Source organism: Muntiacus reevesi, chromosome 1 (genome assembly GCF_963930625.1).
Source record: "Muntiacus reevesi chromosome 1, mMunRee1.1, whole genome shotgun sequence".
Lineage (NCBI taxonomy): Eukaryota > Metazoa > Chordata > Mammalia > Artiodactyla > Cervidae > Muntiacus > Muntiacus reevesi.
The window spans coordinates 4,635,182-4,653,313 of record NC_089249.1 but is presented as its reverse complement, the minus strand read 5'-3'; the positions used below and the strand labels follow the sequence as shown (position 1 = coordinate 4,653,313).

The following is an 18,132-nucleotide window of genomic DNA, read 5'->3' as shown; positions in this document are numbered from 1 at the left end:
CCTGACACAAAATGAGGCCGGAATTCCTGCAGTGACTTGAGTGCAAGCTGGATTTCATCTCACAAGTTGAAGGAATGTCTGAAGGCCCTGGGGAGACACTAGAGAAAGCCCTAGCTCCCTGCCCCTTTTCGACAGTCAGCCTCACATCCATTTCACAACTCGAGAGGAACACGGAGTTCATGATTCCAAAGGAGACGATGCCTGACTCCTCTGGAAAATGGACAGGAATCCCAGGATCCAATGGACAACAGGAAAAGGAACCGTGGTCTGCCGCCTCTACTCGAGAGGTGTTCCTATGGCCCTTTAAAGCCGTAAGGAGACTCCTGAGGTGTCGCTCACAACTAGACAGGAGTCCTGACGTGGCTGAACAAACCCGTGTTTGGAAGGGCAATCCCCGTCGTAACTCGAGAATATACCCCAGGTTACCACCGCAACTCGAGATAAACCATGAGACTTCCCTCTTGCCGCGAGATGAGGCCCGATTCCCCTGCACTGAGAGCAGAGAAATTCCATGCTCCACATCAAACCCGAAAGGAACATTGATTTCCTTGATGGCACTCCAAAGAAAACCCAGGAACACTGTCTCAAGTTTAGAGGGATCCTGAGGTCAGTGCAGCAACCAGAAAGAGCCTCCTGTACCCCAAATCATCTCGAGCTGAGAGCTGATTTCCTGGCTTCAAGTCAGGAGGAATGCCAACTTTCCACAAGCACCACAAGAGGAGGCTTCTCACAGCTGTCTGATTGTGAGAGGGACTTTGAATTTGCGGCCTCAAATGGAATCGACCCCGAGATGCCCTGTCACGAAATGAGGCCGGAATTACTGCAGTGACTTGAGTGCAAGCTGAATTTCAACTCTCAAGTTGAAGGGATGTCTGAAGCCCCTGGGGAGACACTAGAGAAAGCCCTAGCACCCTGCCCCTTTTCGACAGTCAGCCTCACATCCATTTGACAACTCGAGAGTAACACGGAGTTCATGATTCCAAAGGAGACGATGCCTGACTCCTCTGGAAAATGGACAGGAATTCCAGGATCCAAGGGAAAACAGGAAAGGGGACCGTGGTCTGCCGCTTCTACTCGAGAGGTGTTCCTATGGCCCTTTCAAGCCGTAAGGAGACTCCCGAAGTGTCGCTCACAACTAGACAGGAGTCCTGACGTGGCTGAACAAACCCATGTTTGGAAGGGCCATCCCCGTCATAACTCGAGAATATACCCCAGGTTCCCACCGCAACTCGAGATAAACCATGAGACTTCCCCCTTGCCGTGAGATGAGGCCTGATTCCCCTGCACTGCGAGCAGAGCAATTCCATGCTCTACATCATACCTGAAAGGAACATTGATTTCCTTGATGGCATTCCAGAGAAAACCCAGGAACACTGTCTCAAGTCTAGAGGGATCCTGAGGTCATTGCAGCAACCAGAAAGAGCCTCCTGTACCCCAAATCATCTCGAGCTGAGAGCTAATTTCCTGGCTTCAAATCAAGAGGAATGCCAACTTTCCACAAGGACCACAAGAGGAGGCTTCTCTCAGCTCTACGTCTGTGAGAGGGACGTTGAATTTGCGGCCTCAAGTGGTATTGACCCCGAGATTCCCTGACTCAAAATCAGGCCGGAATTCCTGCAGTGACTTGAGTGCAAGCTGGATTTTATCTCCCTAGATGAAGGGATGTCTGAAGCCCCTGGGTAGGCACTAGAGAATGACCTAGCTCCCTGCCCCTTCTCGACAGGCGGCCTCAGATTCGGTGGACAACTCGAGAGGAACACAGAATTCAATGATTCCAAAGGAGACAATGACTGACTCCTCTGGGTTGGACCGGAATTCCAGGATGCCAGTGGCAACAGGAAAGGGAACCTGGGTCTGCTGCCTCAACTCGAGATGTGTTCCTGTGGCCCTTCAAGCCGATTGGAGAATACCGAGGAGTCACTCGCAACTAGACAGGAGTACTGACGTCGCTGAACACACCGGTGTTTGGAAGGGCCATCCCGGTCGTAACTCGAGAATATACCCCAGGATCCCGCTACAACTCGAGAAAAATCATTAGACTTCCCTCTCTTCCCGAGATGAGGCCCGATTCCCCTGGACTATGTCCAGAGCAACTCCGTGCTTCCCATCAAACCCGAAAGGAGCCTTGATTTCCTTGATGGCACTCCAGGGAAACCCCAGGAACACTGTCTCAAGTCTAGAGGGATCCTGAGGTCACTGCAGCAACCAGAAAGACCTTCGTGTACCCTAAATCATCTCGAGGTGAGTGCTGATTTCCTGGCTTCAAAGCAAGAGGAATGCCAACTTTCCACAAGCACCACAAGAGAAGGCTTCTCTCAGGTGTGCATCTGTGAGAGGGACTTTGATTTTGTGGCCTCCAATGGAATCAACCCCAAGATGCCCTGACTCTAAATCAGGCCGGAATTCTTGCAGTGACTTGAGTGCAAGCTGGATTTCATCTCACAAGATGAAGGGATGTCTGAAGCCCCTGGGGAGATAATAGAGAAAGCCCTAGCTCCCTGCCCCTTCATGACAGGCGGCCTTCCATCCATTGGACAGCTCGAGAGGAACACGGAATTCAATGATTCCAAAGAAGACGATGCCTGACTCCTCAGGAAAATGGAGAGGAATCCCAAGATCCGAGTGCCAACAGGAACGGGACTCTGGGTCTGCCACCTCACCTCGAGGGGTGTTCCTATTGCCCTCTCAAGCCGCGAGGAGACTCCCGAGGGGTCCCTCGCAACAAGACAGGAGTCCTCACTTCGCTGAACACACCCGTGTTTGGAAGGGCCATCCCCGTCGTAACGCGTGAATATACCCCAGGTTCCAGCCGCACCTAGAGAAAAACCATGAGACTCCCCGCTCGCCGATAGATGAGGCCCGATTCCGCTGCACTGCATGCAGAGCAATTCCGTGCTCCCCATCAAACACAAATGGAGCCTTGATTTCCTTGATGGCACTCCAGAGAAACCCCAGGAACATTCTCTGAAGTCTAGAGGGATCCTGACGTCACTGCAGCAACCAGAAAGAGTTTAGTGTACCCCAAATCATCTCGAGGTGACAGCAGATTTCCTGGCTTCAAATCAAGCGGATTGCCAACTTTCCACAAGCAACACAAGAGGAGGCTTCTCTCAGCTCTACGTCTGTGAAAGGGACGTGAATTTGCGACCTCAAATGGAATGGACCCCGAGATTCCCTGACTCGAAATCAGACCAGAATTGCTGCAGTGACTTGAGGGCAAGCTGGATTTCATCTCACGAGATGAAGGGATGTCTGAAGCTATTAGGGAGACACTAGAGAAAGCCCTAGCTCCCTGTCCCTTCTCGAAAGGCGGCCTCACATTCATTGGACAACTGGAGAGGAACACGGAGTTCAATGATTCCAAAATAGACGATGCCTGACTTCTCTGGAAAATAGACAGGAATACCAGGATCCCAGAGGCAACAGGAAAGAGACACTGGGTCTGCCGCCTCATCTCGACAGGTATTCCTATGTCCTTTCCAGCCGCTAGGAGACTCCCGAGGTGTCCCTCGCAACTAGACAGGAGTCGTCATGTCTCTGAACAAACCCGTGTTTGGAAGGGCCATCCCCGTCGTAAGTCGAGAATATACCCCAGGTTCCCGCTGCAACTCGAGAAAAACCATGAGAATTCCCCCTCGCTGTGAGATGACGCCTGATTGCCCTGCACTGCCTGCTTCGCAATTCCGTGCTCCACATCAAAACGGAAAGAAGCCTTGATTTCCTTGATGGCACTTCAGAGATACCCCTGGAACACTGTTTCAAGTCTAGAGGGATTCTGAGGTCACTGCAGCAACCAGATAAAGCTCCGGGAACCCCAAATCATCACGAGCTGAGAGCTGATTTCCTGGCATCAAATCAAGAGGAATGCCAAATTTCCACAAGCACCACAAGAGGAGGCTTCTCTCAGCGGTTCGTCTGTGAGAAGGACTTTGAGTTTGCGGCCTCAAATGGAATCGATCACGAGAAGCCCTGACTCGAAATCAGGCCTGAATTCCTGCAGAACTTGAGTGCAGGCTGGATTTCATCTCACAAGATGAAAGGATTTCTGAAGCCCCTGGAGAGACACTAGAGAAAGCACTAGCTCCCTGTCCCTTCTCCACAGGCGGCCTCCCATCCATTGGACAGCTCGAGAGGAATACGGAATTCAATGATTTCAAAGGAGACGATGCCTGACTCCTCTGGAAAATGGACAGGAATCCCAGGATCCCAGTGGCAACAGGAATGGGACCCTGGGTCTGCAGCTCACCTGGAGAGGTTTTCCTATGGCCCTTTCAAGCCGCGAGGAGACTCCCGAGGGTTCCCTCGCAATGAGACAGGAGTCCTGACGTCGCTGAACACACCCGTGTTTGGAAGGGTCATCCCCGTCTTAACTAGAGAATATACACCAGGTTCCCACCGCAACTCGAGAAAAAACATGAGAATTCCCCCTCGCTGCGAGATGACGCCTGATTGCCCTGCACTGCCTGCAGAGCAATTCTGTGCTCCACATCAAACGTGAAAGTAGAATTGATTTCTTGATGACAATCCAGAGAAACCCCAGGAAAACTGTCTCAAGTCTAGAGGGATCCTAGGGACTGCAGCAACCAGAAAGAATTTCGTGTACCCCAAATCATCTCGAGGTGAGAGCAGATTTCCTGGTTTCAAATCAAGAGGAATGCCAACTTTCCACAAGCACCACAAGAGGAGGCTTCTCTCAGCTCTACTTCTGTGAAAGGGATGCTGAATTATGGACCTCAAAGGGAATCGACCCCGAGATGCTCTGACTCGAAATCAGGCTGGAATTACTGCAGTGACTTGAGGGCAAGCTGGATTTCATCTCACGAGATGAAGGGTTGTCTGAAGCCCCTAGGGAGACATTAGAGAAAGCCCTAGCTCCCTGTCACTTCTCGACAGGCGGCCTCACATCCATTGGACAACTCAAGAGGAACACGGAGTTCAATGATTCCAAAGGAGATGATGCCTGACTCCTCTGGAAAATGGACAGGAATCCCAGGATCCCAGTGGCAACAGGAAAGGGACACTGGGTCTGCCGTCTCACATCGAGAGGTGTTCTTAGGGCCCTTTCAAGCCGGGAGGAGAATCCCGAGGTGTCCCTCTCAAGTAGACAGGAGTCCTGATGTCGCTGAACACACTCGTGTTTGGAAGGGCCACCCCGGTCGTAACAATGAGATGCCCCACTCGCCGGGAGATGAGGCCCGATTACCCTGCACTGCGTGCAGAGCAATTCCGTGCTCCCCATCAAACCCGAAAGGAGCCTTGATTTCCTTGATGGCATTCCAGAGAAACCCCAGGAACACTCTCTCAAGTCTAGAGGGATCCTGAGGTCACTGCAGCAACCACAAAAAGTTCCGTGTTCCCAAGATCTTCTCAAGGTGAGAGCAGATTTCCTTTCTTCAAATCAAGAGTAATGCCAACTGTCCACAAGCACCACAAGAGGAGCCTTCTCTCAGCAGTAGGTCTGTGAGAGGGACGTTGAATTTGCGGCCTCCAATGGAATCGACCTCGTGATGCCCTGACTCGCAATCAGGCCAGAACTCCTGCAGTGACTTGAGTGCAAGCTGGATTTCATCTCACAAGATGAAGGGATGTCTGAAGCCCCTGGGGAGACACTAGAGAATGCCCTAGCACCCTGCCCTTTCTCGACAGACGGCCTCCCATCCATTGGACAGCTCGAGAGGAACACGGAGTTCAATGACTCCAAAGGAGAAGATGCCTACTCCTCTGGAAAATGGACAGGCATCCCTGGATCCCAGTGGAAACAGGAAAGGGACACTGGGTCTGCCGACTCACTTCGAGAGGTGTTCCTATAGCCCTGTCAAGCCGTGAGGATACTCTTGAGGGGTCCCTCGCAACTAGACAGGACTCCTGACGTCGCTGAACTCACCTGTGTTTGGAAGGGCCATCCCCGTGGTAACTCGAGAATATATCCCATGGTCCCACCACAACTCGCGAAAAACCATGAGACTCCCCCCTCACGCGAGATGAGGCCCGATTCCCCTGCACTGCATGCACAGCAATTCCGTTTTCCCCATCAAAGCAGAAAAGAGCCTTCTTTTCCTTGATGGCACTCCAGAAAAACCCCAGGAACAGTCTCTCAAGTCTAGAGGGATCCTGAGGTCACTGCAGCAACCAGAAAGAGATTCGTGTGCCCCAAATCATGCTGAGGTGAGAGCTGATTTCCTGGCTTCAAATCAAGAGGAATGCCAACTGTCCACATGCACCACAAGAGGAGGCTTCTCTCAGCTGTACGTCTGTGAGAGGGACGTTGAATTTGCGGGCTCCAATGGAATAGACCCCGAGATACCCTGACTTGAAATCAGGCCGGAATTCCTGCAGAGACTTGAGTGCACGCTGGATTTCATCTCACAAGATGAAGGGATGTCTGAAGCCCCTGGGGAGACACTATAGAATGACCTTGCTCCCTGCTCCTTCTCGCCAGGCAGCCACCCATCCATTGAACAGTTTGAGAGTAACAAGGAGTTCAATGATTCCAAAGGAGATGATGCCTGACTCCTCTGTAAAATGGACAGGAATCCCATGACACCAGTGGCAACAGAAAAGGGACACTGAGTCTGCCGCCTCACTTCGACAGTTGTTCCTATGGATCTTTCAAGCCGTGAAGAGACTACCGAGGGGTCCCTCGCAACTCGACAGGAGTCCTGACGTCAGTGAACACACCCGTGTTTGGAAGGGCCATCCCGGTTGTAAAAATGAGACTCCCCGCTCGTCGCGAGATGAGGCCCGAATCCCCTGCACTGCGTGCAGAGCAATTCCGTGCTCCCCATCTAACCCGAAAGGAGCCTTAATTTCCTTGATGGCACTTTAAAGAACCCCAGGAACACTGTCTGAAGTCTAGAGGGATCCTGAGATCACTGCAGCAACTAGAAATAGCTCCATGTACTCCAAAACATCTCAAAGTGAGACCTGATTTCCTGGCTTCAAATCAAAAGGAATGCCAACTGTCCACAAGCACAACAAGAGGAGGCTTCTCTCAGCTGTACATCTGTGTGAGGGACATTGAATTTGCGGCCTCCAATGGAATGGACCCCGAGATGCCCCAACTGGAAATCAGGCCGGAATTCCTGCAGAGTCTTGAGTGCAAGCTGATTTCATCTCACAAGATGAAATGACGTCTGAAGCCCCTGGGGAGACACTAGAGATAGACCTAGATCCCTGTAACTCCTCGACAGGCGGCCTCCCATCCATTGGGCAGCTCGAGAGGAACACGGAGTTCAATGATTCAAAAGGAGAAGATGCCTGACTCCTCTGGAAAATGGACAGGAATACCAGTTTCCCAGTGGCAACAGGAAAGGGACCCTGGGTCTGCGCCTCACCTCGAGAGGTGTTCCTATGGCCCTTTCAAGCCCCGAGGAGACTCCCGAGAGGTCCCTCGCAACTAGACAGGAGTCCTGACGTCGCTGATCACACCCGTGCGTGGAAGGGCCATCTCCGTTGTAACTCGAGATTATAGCCCAGGTTCCTGCCGCACCTCGAGAAAAACAATGAGACTCGCCCCTCGACGCGAGATGAGGCCCGATTCCCCGGCACTGCATGCAGAGCAATTCCGTGCTCCCCATCACAATCAAAAGGAGCCATGATTTCCTTGATGGCACTCCAGAGAAACTCCAGGAACACTGTCTCAAGTCTAGAGGGATCCTTAGGTCACTACAGCAACCAGAAAGAGCTCCGTGAACCCCAAATCATCTCGAGGTGAGAGTTGATTTACTGGCTACAAATCAAGGGGAATGCCAACTGTCCACAAGCACCACAAGGAGGCTTCTCTCAGCTGTACGTCTTTGAGAGGGACGTTGAACTTGCGGCCACCAATGGAATCGACCCCGAGATGCCCTGACTCGAAATCAGCCCGGAATTCCTGCAGTGACTTGAGTGCAAGCTGGATTTCATCTCACAAGATGAAGGGATGTCTTAAGCCCCTGGGGAGACATTAGAGAAAGCCCTAGCTCCCTGCCCCTTTACGACAGGCAGTCTCCCATCCATTGGACAGCTCGAGAGGAACACGGAGTTCAATGATTTCAAAGGAGACGATGCATGACTCCTCTGGAAAATGGACAGGAATCCCAGGATCCCAGTGGCAACAGGAAAGGGAACCTGGGTCTGCCGCCTCACGTCGAGAGGTATTCCTATGACCCTTTCAAGCCGCAAGGAGACTCACGAGGAGTCCCTTGCAACTAGACAGGAGTCCTGACGTCGCTGAACACACCCGTGTTTGGAAGGGCCAACCCCGTCGTAACTCGAGAGTATATCCCAGTTTCCTGCCGCAACTCAATAAAAACCAAAGACTCCCCCCTCGACCCGAGATGAGGCCCGATTCCCCTGCACTGCGTGCAGAACAATTCTGTGCTCCCCTTCAAACCCAAAAGGAGCCTTGATTTCCTTGATGGCACTCCAGAGAAACCCCAGGAACACCACGTCAAGTCTAGAGGGATCCTGAGGTCACTGCAGCAACCAGAAAGAGCTCCGTTTGCCCCAAATCATCTTGAGGTCAGAGCTGATTTCCTGGCTTCAGATCAAGTGGAATGCCAACTGGCCACAAGCACCACAAGAGGAGGCTTCTCTCAGCTGTACGTCTGTGAGAGGGACGTTGAACTTGCGGCCCCCAATGGAATCGACCTTGTGATGCCCTTACACGAAATCAGGCCGGAATTACTGCAGTGACTTGAGTGCAAGCTGGATTTCATCTCACAACATGAAGGGATGTCTGAAGCCCCTGGGGAGACATTAGAGAAAGCCCAAGCTCCCTGCCCCTTCTCGACAGGTGGCCTCCCATCCATTGGACAGATCGAGAAGATCACGGAGATCAATGATTCCAAAGGAGACGATGCCTGACTCATCTGGAAAATGGACAGGAATCCCAGGATCCCAGTGGCAACAGGAAAGGGACACTGGGTCTGTCGCCTCAACTCCAGAGGTATTCCTATGGAAATTTCAATCCGTGAAGAGACTCCCAAGGGTTCCCTCACAAATAGACAGGAGCCCTGACGTCGCTGAACACACCCGTGTTTGGAAGGGCCATTCCCGTCGTAACCTTTAGTCTCCACCCTCCTGCGAGATGAGGCACGATTCCCCTGCACTGCGAGCAGGGCAATACCGTGCTCCCGATCAAACCCAAATGGAGCCTTGATTTCCTTGATGGCACTCCAGAGAAAGCCCAGGAACACTGTCTCAAGTCTAGAGGGATACTGAGGTCACTGCAACAACCAGAAAGAGCTCTGTGTACCCCAAATCATCTCGAGGTGGGAGCAGATTTCCTGGCTTCAAATCCAGAGGAACCCCAACTGTCCACAGCAGCACACGACGAGGATTCTCTCAGCTGTTGGTCTGTGAGAGGGAAGTTGAGTTTGCACCCTCCAATGGAATCGACGACTCCGAGATGCCCTGACTGGAAATCAGGCCGGAATTCCTGCAGTGACTTGAGTGCAAGCTGGATTTCATCTCACAAGAGGAAGGGATGTCTTAAGCCTCTGGCGAGACACTAGAGAAAGCCCTAGCTCCCTGCCCCTTATCAACAGGCAGCCTATCATCAATAGGACAGCAAGAAAGGAACACGTAGTTCAATAATTCCAAAGGAGATGATGCCTGACTAATCTGGAAAATGGACAGGAATCCCAGGATCACAATGGCAACAGGAAAGGGACCCTGGGTCTGCCGCCTCATATCGAGAGGTGTTCCTACGGCCCGTTCAAACCGCGAGGAGACTCCGGAGTGGTCCCTCGCAACTAGACAGGAATTCTGACGTCCCTGAACACACCCGTATTCGGAAGGCCCACCCCCGTCGTAACTCGAGAATATACACCAGGTTCCCGCCGCAACTCGAGAAAAACCATGACACTCCCCCCTCGCCGCGAGATGAGGCCGAATTCCCCTGCACAGCGTGCAGAGCAATTCCGTGCTCCGCATCAAACACGAAAGGAGCCTTGATTTCTTTGATGGCACTCCAGAGAAACCCCAGGAACACTGTATCAAATCTAGAGGGATCCTGAGGTCACTGCAACAACCAGAAAGAGCTCCATGCACCCAAAATCATCTCGAGGTGAGAGCTGATTTACTGGCTTCAAATCAACAGAATGACAACTATCTACCAGCACCACAAGAGGAGGTTTCTCTAAGCTGTATGTCTGTGACAGGGACGTTGAACTTGCGGCCTCCAGTGGAATCGACCCCGAGATGCCCCGACTCGAAATCAGGCTGGAATTCCTGCAGAGACTTGAGTGCAAGCTGGATTTCATCGCACAAGATGAAGCGATGTCTGAAGCCTCTGGGGAGACACTAGAGATAGTCCTAGATCCCTGCCCCTTCTCGACAGGCGGCCTCCCATCCATTGGACAGCTCGAGAGGAGCACGGAGTTCAATGATTCCAAAGGAGACGATGCCTGACTCCTCTGGAAAATCGACAGGAATACTAGGATGCCAGTGGCAACAGGAAAGGGACCCTGGGTCTGCGGCCTCAATCGAGTGGTGTTCCTATGGCCCTTTCAAGCCGGGAGGAGACTCCCGAGGTGTCTGTCACAACTAGACAGGAGTACTGACGTCGCTGAACACACCCGAGTTTGGAAGGGCCATCCCCGTCGTAACTCGAGAATAAACCACAGGTTCCCGCCGCAACTCGAGAAAAACCATGAGACTGCCCCGTCGCCGCGAGATGAGGCCCGATTCCACTGAACTGCGTGCAGAGGTATTCCGTGCTCCCCATCAAACCTGAAAGGAGCCTTGATTTCCTTGATGGCACTCCAGAGAAACACGAGGAACACTGTCTCAAGTCTAGAGGGACCCTGAAGTCACTGCAGCAACCAGAAAGAGTTCCGGATACCCCAAATTTTCTCGAGCTGAGAGCTGATTTCCTGGCTTCAAATCAAGAGGAATGCAAACTGACCACAAGCACCACAAGAGGAGGCTTCTCTCAGCTGTCGTCTGTGAGAGGCACATTGAACTTGCGGACACTAATAGAATCGACCGCGAGATGCCCTGACTCGAAATCAGGCCGGAAATCCTGCAGTGACTTGAGTGCAAGCTAGAATTCATCTCACAAGATGAAGGGATGTCTGAAGCCCCTGGGGAGACACTAGAGAAAGCCCTAGCTCCCTGCCCCTTCTCGAAAGGTGGCCTCCCATTCATTTTACAGCTTGAGAGGAACATGGGGTTAAATAATTCCAAAGGAGAAGATGCCTGACTCCTCTGGAAAATGGACAGGAATCCCAGGATCCCAGTGGCAACAGGAAAGCTACCCTGGGTCTGCCGCCTCACCTTGAGAGGTGTTCCTATGGCCGTTTCAAGCCGCGTGGAGACTCCCGAGGGGTCCCTCGCAACTAGACAGGAGTCCTGACGTCGCTGAACACACCCATGTTTGGAAGGGCCGTCTCCGTCGGAACTCGAGAATATACCCCAGGTTCCCCCCGCAACTCGAGGAAAATAATGAGAGTCCCCCCGCGCCGCGAGATGAGGCCCGATTCCCCTGCACTGCGTGCAGAGCAATACCGTGCTCTCCATCAAACCCGAAAGGAGCCTGGATTTACTTGATGGCACTCCAAGAAACCCCAGGAACACTGTCTCAAATCTAGAGGGATCCTGAGGTCACTGCAGCTACCAGAAATAACTCCGTGTACCCCAAATTATCCCGAGGTGAGAGCTGATTTCCTGGCTTCAAATCAAGAGGAATGCCAACTGTCCACAGGCACCACAAGAGGAGGCTTCCCTCAGCTCTACGTCTGTGAGAGGGACGTTGAACTTGCGGCCACCAATGTAATCAACCCCGAGATGCCCTGACTCGAAATTAGGCCGGAATTCCTGCAGTGACTTGAGTGCTAGCTGGATTTCATTTCACAAGATGAAGGGATGTTTGAACCCCCTTGGGAGACATTAGAGAAAGCCCTAGCTCCCTGCCCCTTCTCGACAGGAGGCCTCCCATCCATTGGACAGCTCGAGAGGAACACGGAGTTCAATGATTCCAAAGGAGACGATGCCTGACTCCTCTGGAAAATGGAGAGGAATCCCAGGATACCAGTAGCAGCAGGAAAGGGAACCTGGGTCTGCCGCCTCACCTCGAGAAGTGTTTCTATACCCCTTTCAAGCCGCGAGGTGACTCCCGAGGGGTCCTTCGGAACTAGACAGTAGTCCTGACGTCGCTGAACACACCCGTGTTTGGAAGGGCCATACCCGTCGTAACTCGAGAATATACCCCATGTTCCCACCGCAACTCGATTAAAACCATGAGGCTCCCCCCTCGCCGCGAGATGAAGCCTGATTCCACTGAACTGCGTGCAGAGGAATTCCATGCTCCCCATCAAACGTGAAAGGAGCATTGATTTCCTTGATGGCACTCCAGAGAAACCCCTGGAACACTGTCTCAAGTCTAGAGGGATACTGAGGTCACTGCAGGAACCAGAAAGAGCTCCGTGTACCCCAAATCTTCTCGAGCTGAGAGTTGATTTCCTGGCTTCAAATCAAGAGGTATGCCAACTGTCCACAAGCACCACAAGAGGAGGCTTCTCTCAGCTGTCATCTGTGAGAGGCACATTGAATTTGCGGACTCCAATAGAATCGACCCCGAGATGCCCTGACTCGAAATCAGGGCGGAAATCTTGCAGTGAATTGAGTGCAAGCTGGAATTCATTTCACAAGATGAAGGGATGTCTGAAGCCCCTGGGGAGACACTAGAGAAAGCCTTAGTTCCCTGCCCCTTCTCAACAGGCGGCCTCCCATCCATTTTACAGCTTGAGAGGAACACTGAGTTCAATCATTCCAAAGGAGACGATGCCTGACTCCTCTGGAAAATGGACAGGAATCCCAGGATCACAATGGCAACAGGAAAGGGACCCTGGGTCTGCCGCCTCATATCGAGAGGTGTTCCTATCTCCCTTTCAAGCCGCGAGGAGACTCCTGAGTGGTCCCTCACAACTGGACAGGAGTCCTGACTTCGCTGAACACACCCATGTTTGGAAGGGCCATCCCCGTCGTAACTCGAGAATATACCCCAGGTGCCCGCCGCACTCGAGAAAAACCATGAGATTGCCCCCTCGCCGCAAGATGAGGCCTGATTCACCTGCACAGCGTGCAGAGCAATTCCGTGCTCCCCATCAAACACGAAAGGAGCCTTGATTTCCTTGATGGCACTCCGGAGAAACCCCAGGAACACTGTATCAAATCTAGAGGGATCCTTAGGTCACTGCAGCAACCAGAAAGAGCTCCGTGCACCCAAAATCATCTCGAGGTGAGAGCTGATTTACTGGCTTCAAATCAAGAGAATGACAACTGTCTACAAGCACCACAAGAGGAGGTTTCTCTCAGCTTTACGTCTGTGAGAGGGACGTTGAACTTGCGGCCTCCAATGGAATCGACCCCGAGATGCCCCGACACGAAATCAGGCTGGAACTCCTGCAGAGACTTGAGTGCAAGCTGGATTTCATCGCACAAGATGAAGCGATGTCTGAAGCCTCTGGGAAGACACTAGAGGTAGTCCTAGCTCCCTGCCCCTTCTCGACAGGCGGCCTCCCATCCATTGGACAGCTCGAGAGGAACACGAGTTCAATGATTCCAAAGGAGACGACGCCTGACTCCTCTGGAAAATGGACAGGAATCCCAGGATCCCAGTGGCAAAAGGAAAGGGACCCTGGGTCTGCCGCCTCACCTCGAGAGGTGTTCCTATGGCGATTTGAAGTGGCGAGGAGACTCCCGAAGGGTCCCTCGCAACTAGACAGGAGTCCTGACGTCGCTGAACACACCCGTGTTTGGAAGGGCCATCCCCGTCGTAACTCGAGAATATACCACAAGTTCCCGCTACAACTCGAGAAAAACCATGAGACTCCCCCCTCGACGCGAGATGATGTCCGATTCCAGTGCACTGCGTCCAGAGCAGTTTCGTGCTTCCTATCAAACCCGAACGGAGCCTTCATTTCCTTGATGGCACTCCAGAGAAATCACTGTAACACTGTCTCAAGTCTAGAGGGATCCTGAGGTAATTGCAGAAACCAGAAAGAGCTTCGTGTACCCAAATCATCTCGAGGTGAGAGCTGATATCCTGGATTCAAATCAAGAGGAATGCCAACTGTCCACAAGCACCACAAGAGGAGGCTTCTCTCAGCTGTACGTCTGTGAGAGGGACGTTGAACTTGCGTCCTCCAATGGAATCGACCCCGAGATACCCTGACACGAAATCAGGCCGGAATTCCTGCAGTGACTTGAGTGCAAGCCAGAGCAGTTTCGTGCTGCCTATCAAACCTGAACGGAGCCTTGATTTCCTTGATGGCACTCCAGAGAAACCCCTGTAAGACTGTCTCAAGTCTAGAGGGATCCTGAGGTCACTGCAGCAACCAGCAAGAGCTCCGTGTACCGCAAATCATCTCCAGGTGAGAGCTGATTTCCTGGCTTCAAATCAAGAGGAATGCCAACTGTCCACAAGCACTTCAAGAGGACGCTTCTCTCAGCTGTACGTCTGAGAGAGGGACGTTGAATTGCGGCCTTCAATGGAATCGACCCCGAGATGCCCTGACTCGAAATCAGGCCGGAAATCCTGCAGTGATTTGAGTGCAAGCTGGAGTTCATCTCACAAGATGAAGGCATGTCTGAATCCCCTGGAGAGACATTAGAGAAAGCCCTAGTTCCCTGCTCCTTCTCGACAGGCGTCCACCCACCATTTGGACAGCTCGAGAGGAACACGGAGTTCAAAGATTCCAAAGGAGATGATGCCTGACTCCTCTGGAAAATAGACAGGAATCCCAGGATCACAGTGGCAACAGGAAAGGGACACTGGGTCTGCTGCCTCAACTCGAGAATTGCTCCTATGGCCCTTTCAAGCCGCAAGGAGACTCCTGAGGCGTCCCTCGCAACTAGCCAGGAGTCCTGACGTCGCTGAACACACCCGTGTTTGGAAGGGCCATCCGCGTCGTAACTCAACAATATACCCCAGGATCGTGCCGCAATTTGAGAAAAACCATGAGATTCCCCCCTCCCTGCGAGATGAGACCCGATTCCCCTGCACTGCGTGCAGAGCAATTCCGTGCTCCCCATCAAACTCGAAAGGAGCCTTGATTTCCTTGATGTCACTCCATAGAAACCCCAGGAACACTGTCTCAAGTCTAGAGGGATCCTGAGGTCACTGCAGCAACCCCAAAGGTCTCCGGGTATCCCAAATCATCTCGAGGTGAGAGCTGGTTTCCTGGCTTAAATGAAGTGAATGCCAACTCTCCACAAGCACCACAAGAGGAGGCTTCTCTCAGCTGTACGTCTGTGAGAGGGTCGTCGAACTTGCGGTCTCCAACGGAATCGACCCCGATATGCCCTTATCGAAATCAGGCCGGAATTCCTGCAATGACTTGAATGCAAGCTGGATTTCATCTCACAAGATGAAGGGATGTCTGAAGCCCCTGGGGAGACACTAGAGAAAGCCCTAGCTCCCTGCCCCTTCTCGACAGGCGGCCTCCCATCCATTGGATAGCTCGAGAGGAACACGGAGTTCAATGATTCCAAAGGAGACGATGCCTGACTCCTCTGGAAAAAGGACAGGAATGCCAGGATCCCAGTGGCAACAGCAAAGGGACTCTGGGTCTGCCCCCTCACCTTGAGAGGTGTTCCCATGGCCCTTTCAAGCTGCCAGGAGACTCTTGAGGAGTCCCCAGCAACTAGACAGGAGTGCTGACTTCGCTGAACACACCCGTGTTTGGAAGGGCCATCCCCGTCTTAACTCGAGAATATACCCCAGGTTCCTGCCGCAACTCGAGAAAAACCATGAGACTCCCCCCTCGCCGAGAGATTATGCCCGAGTCCCCTGCACTGCGTGCAGAGCAATTTTGTGCTCCGCGTCAAACCGAAAAGGAGCCTTGATTTCCTTGATGGCACTCCAGAGAAATTCAAGGAACACTCTATCAAGTCTAGAGGGATCCTGAGGTGACTGCAGGAACAGGAAAGAGCTCCGTGTACCCTCAATCATCTCGAGGTGAGAGCGAATTTCCTGGCTTCAAATCAAGAGGAATGCCAACTGTCCACAAGCACCACAAGAGGAGGCTTCTCGCAGCTGTACGTCTGGTTGAGTGATGTTGAATTTGCAGCCTCCAGTGGAATCGATCCCGAGATGCCCTGACTCGAAATCTGGCCAGAATTCCTGTAGTGACTTGAGTGCAAGCTGGATTTTATCTCACAAGATGAAGGGATGTCTGAAGCCCCTGGGGAGACACTAGAGAATGCCCTAGCACCCTGTCCTTTCTCGGCAGGTGGCCCCCCATCCATTGGACAGCTCGAGAGGAACACGGAGTTCAATGATTCCAAAGGAGACGATGCCTGAATCCTCTGGAAAATGGACAGGAATCCCAGGATCACAGTGGCAACAGGAAAGGGAATCTGGGTCTGCGGCCTCACCTAGAGAGGTGTTCCTATGGCACTTTCAAGCAAGGAGTAGACTCCCGAGGGGTCCTTCGCAACTAGACAGGAGTCCTGACGTCGCTGTACACACCCGTGTTTGGAAGGGCCATCCCCGTCATAACTCGAGAATATACCCCAGGTTCCCGCCGCAACTCGAGAAAACCATGAGACTCCCCCCTCGCCGCGAGATGAACCCTGATGCCCCTGCACTGCGTGCAGAGCAATTCTGTGCTCCCCGTCAAACACGAAAGGAGCCTTGATTTCCTTGATGTCACTCCAGAGAAACCCCAGGAACACTATCTCAAATCTAGAGGGAACCTAAAGTCACTTCACAAAGCAGAAACAGCTCCATGTATTCCGAATCATCTCGAGCTGAGAGCTGACTTCCTGGCTTCAAATCAAGAGGAATGCCAACTGTCCACAAGCACCAGAAGAGGAGGCTTCTCCCAGCTGTACGTCTGGTTGAGGGAGGTTGAATTTGCGGCCTCCAGTGGAATCGACCCCGAGATGCCTTGACTCGAAATCAGGCCGGAATTACTACAGTGACTTGAGTGCAAGCTGGATTTCATCTCACAAGATGAAGGGATGTCTGAAGGCCCTTGGGAGACACTAGAGAATGCACTAGCACCCTGCCCTTTCTCGACAGGCGGACTCCCATCCATTGGACAGCTCGAGAGGAACACGGAGTTCAATGATTCCAAAGGAGACGATGCCTGACTCCTCTGGAAAATGGACAGGAATCCCAGGATCCCTCTGGCAACAGGAAAGGTAACCTAAGTCTGCGGCCTCACCTCGAGAGGTGTTCCTATGGCACTTTCAAGCCGTGAGGAGACTCCCGAGGGGTCCCTCGCAACTAGACAGGAGTCCTGACGTCGCTGAACACACCCGTGTTTGGCAGGGCCATCCCCGCCATAACTCGAGAATATACCCCAGGATCCCGCCGCAACTCGAGAAAAACCATGAGAGTCCCCCTCACCGTGAGATGAAGCCCGAGTCCCCTGCACTGCGTGCAGAGCAATACCGTTCTCCCCGTCAAACACGAAAGGAGCCTTGATTTCCTTGATGGCAATCCAGAGAAATTTAAGGAACACTCTCTCAAGTCTAGAGGGATCCTGAGGTCCCTGCAGGAAACAGAAAGAGCTCCGTGTACCCCTAATCATCTCGAGGTGAGAACGAATTTCCTGGCTTCAAATCAAGAGGAATGCCAACTGTCCACAAGCACCACAAGAGGAGGCTTCTCGCAGGTGTAATCTGGGAGAGGGACGTTGAATTTATGGCCTCCACTGTCATCGACCCCAAGATGCCCTGACTCGAAATCAGGCTGGAATTCTTGCAGTGACTTCAGTGCAAGCTGGATTTCATCTCTCAAGAAAAATGGATCTCTGAAGCCCCAGGGGGGACACTAGGGAAAGCCCTTGCTCCCTTCCTTTTCTAAAGACGCGGCCTCCCATCAATTGGACAGCTCGAGAGTAACACGGTGTTCAATGATTCCAAAGGAGATGATGCCTGACTCCTCTGGAAAATGGACTGGAATCCCAGGATCCCAGTGGCAACAGGAAATGGACAATGGGTCTGCCGCCTCACCTCGAGAGGTTTTCCTATGGCCCTTTCAAGCCGCGAGGAGACTCCCGAGGGGTCCCTCACAACTAGACAGGAGTCCTGACGTCGCTGAACACACCCGTGTTTGGAAGGGCCATCCCCGCCGTAACTCGAGAATATACCCCAGGTTCCCGCCGCAACTCAAGAAAACCCATGAGACTCCCC

General features: G+C 52.6%; 1 protein-coding gene across 1 annotated transcript in view; it reads left to right on the top strand.

The window, feature by feature from the left end:
* LOC136160902 (centrosomal protein of 135 kDa-like) overlaps positions 1-10,395 on the top strand; it is a 166,749-nt gene extending 156,354 nt beyond the window's left edge. The window contains exon 13 of the mRNA XM_065925188.1: positions 10,146-10,395. Coding sequence (XP_065781260.1) covers positions 10,146-10,395 — 250 coding nt within the window. The remainder of the gene's footprint in view (positions 1-10,145) is intronic.
* Positions 10,396-18,132: the final 7,737 nt, after the last annotated feature.